Source organism: Myotis nattereri, assembly GCF_964212035.1.
Source record: "Myotis nattereri genome assembly, chromosome: X".
NCBI lineage: Eukaryota > Metazoa > Chordata > Mammalia > Chiroptera > Vespertilionidae > Myotis > Myotis nattereri.
Window position 1 is genome coordinate 26,872,050 of NC_138078.1, and position 8,711 is coordinate 26,880,760.

Consider the following 8,711-nt stretch of genomic DNA (forward strand, 5'->3'; position numbering starts at 1 on the left):
ATATTTTTTTTTAAAAAAAGTCAAAGCTGTCTTTGGAAATTCAGGTCCCTGTGACCCCAGAACTGATCTTTCACAACATTGCCTTAGTGCACAATACCCGCAGGGCACTTGGAGTCTGCCTTTCTTCCCATGAGGACAAATGAAAACTCAGTTCTCATACTGAGACTAAGGATGTGAGATGGGGAGTGAGTGTGGAGGTTAAATGGAGGCCAGCTTGCAGTGTGGGGTGGCTAATGACCAGCTAATGATGCAATGACCGGCTAATAGTTTGAATTTAGAGTGGGTTTCATTGGTCTCTACACCTACCCTCCCCCAAATACACACACTCACAACCAAAACCTGATTGGACTGTCTCATGAGGAATTGGTCAAGAGGCTCAAGTGTTTGTGAGAAACTGGTTGATTTCTAAGAAATTCTTACTGCAAGTAGCTGCAGGGTGGGGTGAACAAGAAGAAAAGAGAAGAAAGGGGCTTAAAATAGGAAACAGTAAGAGGGGGGAGACTATAAAAGAAGAGCCCAGCTGCACAGAGATCTCAGCTACTCCACGGGCCACCTCTTCAGTGTCCCCCGCAGCCCAGGATGAAATTGATTCTGCAGGGAAGAGGCTGTTATTGCTAAAAATGAGCTACAACGTGGCCACGGGGGAGAGCTACAAGGCCACTGCCTTCCAGAGAACCTTGCACCTGGGTTAGTGGTCCAGGTGCCATGGAAGCTGAAATGGATTTTGTGGACCCCTGAAATGAACAGAAGAACAGTGCAAAAGGCAGTGACTATGACAAGCTCATTGTCTGTTTGGAAGAAGTGACATTGACCAAGAGCTGATAAACAGAATAGAGAGAGCCAGGGGCCAGAGACTGCACTGTTTCCTGCACAGATGCACCTTCTTCTCAAACAGAGACATGAACCAAGTCCTCGATGCCTATGAAAACAAGAAGCTGTTTCGCTGGTCAATGGGCAGGGTCCCCTCTTCCAAAGCCATGCATGTAGGCCACCACATTACGTTCATTTTCACAAAGTGGCTGCAGGACATGTTGAATGTGCTCTTGCTCATCCAGATGGCAGATGAGTAGAAGTACCTGTGGAAGTCCTGACCCTGGACCAGGCCTATGGCTACTCCATGGAAAATGCCAAGGACATCATCACCTGTGGCTTTGACATCAACAAGCCCATCTTCTCTGACCTCGACTACATGGGGGTGAGCACAGACTTCTACAAGAATATGGTGAAGATCAGAAGCACGTGACCTTCAACCAAGTGAAAGGCATTTTTTGGCTTTGCAGACAGTGATTGCAAGGGAAGATCAGCTTTCCTGCCATCCAGGCTGCTCCCTTTTTCAGTAACTCATTCCTACAGAACTTCGGTAGCGAGATGGATGTCCAGGGCCTCAGCCCCTGTGCCATCAACCAGGATCCTTACTTCAGGATGACAAGAGATGTCACACCCAGGATCTTCTATCCTAAACCACCCTGCTGCACTCGACCTTCTTCCCCTCCCTGCAGGGGACTCTGACCCAAAGGAGTGCCAGTGACCCCAACTGGCCCACTTCCTCACAGATACAGCCAAGCAGATCAAGACCAAGGTCAACAAGTATGTGTTTTATGGACGGAGACACATCATGGAGGAGCACAGGCAGTTTGGGGGAAATGGCCACCTGGACGTGTCCTTCATGTACATGACCTTCTTCCTCGAGGATGAGGACAAGCTGGAGCAGATCAGGAAGGATTACAGCAGTGGAGCCATGCTCACCTGGGAGCTCAAGAAGGAGCTCATGCAGGTCCTGCAGCCCCTCCTGGCAGAGCACCAGTCCAGGTGCAAGTAGGCTATGGAAGAGATATTCAAAGAATTCTTGACACACACCCCCACCCCTGCCCAGAGCTGTCCTATGACTTTCAATAATGCCCATTTTATATCTGCACAGAAGGAACCATAATTTATCCAGAGGCTCTGTCACGTGGCTTCCGGTTCCTGGTGTCTGTAACTCTGTGTGTCTGTCAGTACTGTTTCTCCCTGTGTCATCCTTTCCAAAGACACCCTGTGAGCTGCCTGCTCTGCCCCTAGGAGGACCTCCATTGGACAACATCCCACTCTACATACACCCTTAAAGCCTGATGGTTATACAGCCTTTGGTCTAGGTGTTCATTTCAGGAAGTTTAATGGGCACAGGCCTATTTCAGCCCATCCCCCCAAAATCAAACAGAAATGCTAGCTGTGCTTTTGACTGAGAGATCTCCCAGCTTGAAAGCTGCTTTTCACACTGAGTATTAGCCCCAGGTGGCCCCTTTTATTAAGTTGAGTCTGTGGGAGAAACTTTCCAGCTCACTTCCTGAAATCCATACCTCATGTGTTCTCCTGGAACCTCTGCCCTTCCCTGAGCCTCCCCATGCTGCTTCCAGGGACTGGTCCTAAGCAGACACTGTGCCCCCACCCTGTGGCAGCTGAGGGGAATGTGTGTTCTTTGTAGAAACCTTTGTCCTGACACTTGATTGGCTCGGAGGACTGCAAAGAGCAGTGCCTTGCTGGTGTCCTGGGCTGTAGAGAACAAACAGCAGCCCTAGGCACCAAAGAAAACATTCAGTCTTGTGCCCTGTGTAGTCTGGGAAAGCAGAAGAATATCCCAGGAAATCCCTTCATGGAGGTGAAGGGTCGACTCCTTAGCACAATACCCTAAATAAATTAATTTTGGTCCCATGGGTGGTGGGTGTATGGATAGAATATATATGTGACATACAATCCATGTTTCCTGGCCAACCTACCTTTGTGGACATCCCATTGAATTAATTAGCCATTTCAGTGGAAAGAAGTTAGTCTGTCTTTATCATGTTCAGGCTGCTTTACCTCACATTTAACACCCACATTTTTGGAGTCATGGGAAATCTCTGTATGACAAGTCATCACATGGAGAGATATTACAAGAAACAGGGACTATCATAAATATGATGATATGCCTCAGGGATTTTTGACCCTAAGAATATTAAAAGTCATAGGCAGATTTGAAAAGTGTTCAGAAAGGTCTAACTAAATAGTTAATTTTATAAAAATATTTTACTTTATTCTATTCCATAGATGAGCATGTATTATCTTCTGTTCAGCTAAAGAGTGGAATAATTGATTTAATATATGTATGAATATATTTTCCTTCTAGATCAGGGGGACAGTAAATTTTACTGTAAAAAATCAGATAGCAAATATTTTAGGCTTGCAGGCCATATGATCTCTGTGATAATTCCTAAATTCTCACGTCGTAGTGCAAAGGTAGCCATGGACAATTAAAAAAATGCATAAAATTACTTCGGCTACGGGTTACAAGTTGTGCTTAACAAAATAATTGTCGTAATGCATTATAAATTGAGTATTATCGGAGCGATAGTTCTTTCATTATGCACGATTATCTTGGAATTCATCCCAAGTTGTAGCTGGCATAATTTTTAATATACTTTTACTGATTTTCAGAGAGGGAGAGGAAGAGAGAGAAACATCAATGATGACACAGAAACATTAATCGGCTGCTTCCAGCATGTACCCCCCGCCCCAACACACACACTGGGGATCGAGCCAGCAACACGGGCATGTGCCCTGAGCAGGAATCAAACTATGACCTCCTGATACATAGGTCTACACTCAACCACTGAGCCACATAGGCTGGGCAACAAGATCCTTTTTAAGTAATTCATTTATTTATGGTCATTTTTAATGAATAATTGAAATGAAAATATAATACTCCTAACACAACCAAAACCAAGAGGAGTATATATAAATATTTACTTCATAGTTGGTAAAATACATAACACATTGAAGCAGAAGCTAATTCAGAAAGTTTTATTAGAAATAGGTGTTAAAAATTTACAGATATTGTGGAATCAAATTGTCCATACACAGTGAGGCACTCATGGTGAATTCTGACTTATGTTAAAATGAGAGAGACACACTAGCCAAGTGAGCAGTAAATAGAAAATTGTCTAATCCTCTTCGTCCCCTGAATCCTCCTCTTTGGGTTTGGAGAGGAGTTTCATTACTCGGTGTATAGGAGTCTTCACAGACTCATAGTTCCATCCCTTCCTCATAAACATCTTCTCAATCACACCTGGCATCCTGTAGCCCTTGCTTACAATGAAATCTTTGAAGGCAATTGGTCCATAAAGTTCATCAATAATGTCTGGTTCAAGATGCCTTCCATCGGTCAAATGTTCCTTGTCAGGGACGGCTTTAGGGTCGGGAAAGGGCTGGTCATTGACCAGCTTTTTCCAGGATTTGGGGTCCAGGTACCATGCTCCATACCTTATCTTCTCCCGTTTGGGTTTATAAGGGTCTTGTTGTTTGCGGAGTTTCCTTTCCCAGTTACCTTCCTGCAGGGAGAATTTTCTCTGCTGTATGTCATCTAGCTGTTTGCAGGGCCTTATATTCAAAGGAAGCTGGCTTATTTTCTTTATTTTGACTGTATTATGGGTGAGTGGGACCTCTAACTCAACTTGAAACTGTTTCATGAGGTCCTCTTCATCAATGCCTATGTCTCCAAAATTATCATCGATCCATCTGCAGAATTCACGAATTCTTCTTCTTGATTTCTGGAGCCCAGGATCCTTGGGGATATCCATTGTGCATGCTGCATTTGTCTCTTCCTCAGGAAACAAACTGAATAAATATGACTGGAGACTCTCCTTGGCCGTTTCCACGTAGGCTTGGTCTTCAGGTTCCAGGTTGTCCTCCTCGGGAGGTTCCAGGTTGAGCTTCCAGGCAGATTTGGGGTGGACTGCCTGGGGAGGCTCCAGGTTCACTGCCTCGGGAGGTTCTAAGTTCACTGCCTGAGGAGGCTCCAGGTTCACTGCCTGGGGAGGCTCCAGGTTGACCTCCTCAGGATGTTCTTCACACAGGTGTGTGGGGGTCTTCTTTCTTTCCTTGGTGCCCTCACAATACGCCCACGTGTCCTCCATCTTCCTGTCAGGATCTAGCACTTCCAGGACCTTGAGCAGGAGGTCTGGAGGGAGAGCTTCCTCCAGGTTCGGGCAGTTAACCAAGGAATGCTGGGTCAGGCTGGCTTCAATGTTCTCTACAAAGGCCTTCCGTGCTCGCTGGGCTGGCGAGAGCTTGGAACACAGGTCCGCTCCCGTGGGCGGCTGCCTGTGAATCTTTTTGGGCGGAGGGCGGGGAATTCTATGAGCAATCATGGGGAGAAAGCCTTCCCGAGGGCCACGAGTGATCACATCTTCAGCAGATGGACAGCCCGTTCTGAAGTCGTCCAGTCCCTCCTTCACAAATACCCACCGCCGGCTGTCCATGGAGGTGGGGCACTTCCCAAGCTTGTTGTTCTGCCTGGAGAGATAGCGGGAAGGCAACCTGTCCCTGTCCTTGAACCAGGGCTTACATTTCATGCCCAGGGGCACGGGCTCCAGCGGTCCTGGCCCTAGCAGCCACTTCTTGCTGGGCTCCGGCTTCTTGTCCAGCTTCGGCCCTGACTGCCACGGCTTGATCAGCCCTGACTCTATGAGCGCCTTCTTCCTCAGGTCCGACTTTAACAGCCACCCCTTGTGGGGCTCAGGTAAGGGCCACTGCTGGCACGCCATGGCGCCCTTGGCCCAGGGCGCCCAGTGGCTTCAGGGGTTTGTTGTCCCAGCGGCCCCGTTGCTAGGAGACCATTGCCTGGTGCTGACTCATGCTTATTCTTTCCCGAGGTGGGTCAGCACGTGCCCCTGCACAGCCTGCATTGTCCGGGGATGGCCGGCAAGGTTGCATTCTTGCTTGTGGTACAGAACTGTTCCCGTGTATGGGCACTCCTCCACAGGTCAGCTCCCCATTCATCTTTTGATGGACTTTTGGACTGATTCCAGTTTGAAGCTGTTTGGAAATCAAGGGGTCACGAATATTTCACGTGTTCACATCTTCATACAAGTACTTTCATTTCTCCTGGATAAATTATAGGTAACAATTGAAAGGAGGGAGCTTCTGAGAACCATGTTTTTTCTATGTACTCACAGCCGTCAGGTTTTGATATCTGCCCAAATATGGGTGAAGTGAGTGAGGCATTGGGTATACAACTTAAGATGGCACCCCAAATCCCCCTCAGAAATCAAGATCAATTATCTTTTAAGGTAACATTTCAACATAATCAGGAAAACAGTGCCATAGTAAAGCCTGAGGACAAAGGATAGGTCAGTGCCCTACTATGGATCCTGTCTTTACTTAAAACCCATGTGTTGTTCACCATCCATTTTCTTTTTACAAATAATATTTGCCCTTTTTAGATACTGTTGTGTTTCTTGGAAAGAGCTTGATTCTTTGGGATCCTTTTTAAGATTTGATTTAAATAACCAGAGCAGTTCCCTGTGATAGTACATGGCTAAATACTGTTAGACCATGTGGTATGGTTAATTAACTGTTCCTCACTACTGAAGCAAGACCCTTCCATGTAAATTATTCAATGCCTGTGCATCTAGAGATCTTCTAGTCTGGCTGACAGTAAAGGTCACTATTGCAGGCCCTGTGTGAGTATCAGTTATCAAGAATCCTTTCCAGTGGTTTCTTTCCTGGCTTCTAATATTCACACACGAGCTGATCAGTAATCCCCTGAATCATTCTTGTGGGGTGCAAGATTCTAGAGTTCCGTCTCTTTCTCTCATTTTGCTCTCTGGTTGTCTGCCTTGAGATCTCTACCCACCTTGTTCTCTGTGGTGTCTTAGCTCCATCTCCTTTACATAGCGTGACCTCTCTGAGCTGTGGCCTAGAAACAGAAGGAATGTGGAGCCATCATAGGAGTCACCTCATTTATTTCCTATCTGTGAGGCATCTGTCCCTGCTTCCTGATGTCCAGTGTCTTTCATAATTTTATCTTATTTTCTTTCATTATTTTTTCACGTGCTCCAGGGCATAAATCTGATACCTGTTACTCTACTTTGGCCAGAAGAGAAAATATGATCAACTTTTTTTGTTTCATCTCCATCAATTTGTGAGTCTGCCTTTGCAAAGGTCTACCACGGCTTCCGAACTATCATGGGGAGAAAGCCCGCCCGAGGGCCATGAGTGTTCACATCTTCAGGAGATGGACAGCCCTTTGTGAAGTCGGGCTGTCCATCTCCTGGTACCGTCAATTCTTGCTATTCTCCATGATTAGAAATTGTAGATCACACCGACATTATTGAAACAAATGCCTCTTTTAAAATCCATACCAACCTATTTTACTTTTTTCCCTAATTCTCAGGATAACCATCTACTTCAACTTCCAAAAAATAAATAATAAACTTCTTAGCATATAACATTAGGTGTTTTACAATTTCAATGCAGCATGGATTTTTCTTGGTCATAGCCAATGATACACTAATACACAAATTGCAGATTAGATGTAATTCTTCAACCAAGGCAGCAACTTGAATCTTGTCCTCAAATACATTTTTTATTCATTTAGTTATTCAGCACACATTGGTTCAGTTCTCCTTTTGTATGAGGCAGTGTGTCCAATATTCAAACTCTTGCAATTAAAGATACAAACACTATATTTTCCCTATAATCAATTTCCCATCAATTTTTGCCATCTGATTATTTTAAAGATTTTCTTCAGACATCACCTTTGAAGTACATTCTTTCTGAGTAAGTGTTAAGTGAAGCAGGCTGAAATTGCAAATCAATGAAATAGCATTAAATATATTAATACAGCTAAGATGAATTAAGATGGTTGGTATAAATTAAAATATGAAGCTAAGGAATAGAAAATCAGTGACCACGATTCAGTGGGAACTCAATCTATTCTAGAAATCGTTGCTTGTAAATTAGTATTATTATTAATATCATTATTAATATTAATATTATTGTTTCCTGCAGTATGAAGCACAGGGAGAATATCTCCGTTTAGGGATACGAACGAAGTGACATTTTCATAGGAAAAATGACAAGTAGCCTGAAGGTAATGCCCAGTATATTCAAAGCCCTTTAAAAGTTCACTATTAATCCCAGCAACAACACAGCGCAGGTAACTAAGTATTACGCAGCCAGCTCTGGGCAGTGAACCTCCACTGGACAGAGAGGCCCTATAACCTCAGAGGCCAACCCCAGAACGCTGCTACCCAGAGGCTGACCCACAAACTGACTCTTTGCTAAACACAAAATAAGGCAGTCTGGGAAACAAATGCGGCTTGCTTTAAAATAAGGACTGTGGTTTACAACACAGAGGAACAGTGTATCGCAGGGAAACTCAACACTCTCCTGAATACCAGGCAGGTCTAAGGCGAGCCACACTGAAGAATAGAAGAACCGAAGGACCTTCACTACTGCCATTTTTTTTATCTTTTTTCACCTTTTAACTAAGAAACCAATTTTTTTCTTTTTTTTTTCTTTTTCTTTTCTTCTTTTTTTTTTCTTCTTTTTTCCATCACCTGATTTTACCCTTTTAATTACTACCTTCTTATTTTTAACCAGTATTATTACTGCTACCATTTTACCATTTTTTTTTAAAGTGCCATTTTATTTTCTCTTTATTTTATTTTGGGATTAGTGTTCTCCATTCTATTTTCATCGTTATATTATTGGTTGTTTCTAGTTTGCATTCATCTCCAGGGAGCTGTTGCTGGAATTTGTTGGGATTAATAGCTGTTCTATAGGAGTATTCTCCTCATATAAAAAAGTCTCTTCCCCTCTTCCACTTCATTCTCTCTTTTCACTCTTTCTTTTCTTTCTTCTTTTCTTTTCTTTTCTCGCTTTTATTTTCCCCCCTTCATTTTCCCAATTTC

General features: G+C 44.1%; 1 protein-coding gene and 1 pseudogene across 2 annotated transcripts in view; one reads left to right on the plus strand and one right to left on the minus strand.

Moving 5' to 3' along the window:
• The window catches only part of LOC308511594 (tryptophan--tRNA ligase, cytoplasmic-like), a 111,098-nt pseudogene extending 109,279 nt beyond the window's left edge, over positions 1–1,819 (plus strand). The window contains exon 3 of the transcript in view: positions 1,103–1,819. The product of the transcript in view is annotated as a tryptophan--tRNA ligase, cytoplasmic-like (transcript). The remainder of the gene's footprint in view (positions 1–1,102) is intronic.
• A 2,137-nt stretch (positions 1,820–3,956) lies between these two features.
• LOC308511595 (protein FAM47E-like) lies at positions 3,957–5,558 on the minus strand (the record flags this gene model as incomplete). Its single annotated transcript, XM_081081596.1, has 2 exons — positions 3,957–4,819; positions 4,907–5,558. The coding sequence occupies 2 exons, from the start codon at positions 5,556–5,558 to the stop codon at positions 3,957–3,959; spliced, it is 1,515 nt and encodes a 504-aa protein (XP_080937722.1).
• Positions 5,559–8,711: the final 3,153 nt, after the last annotated feature.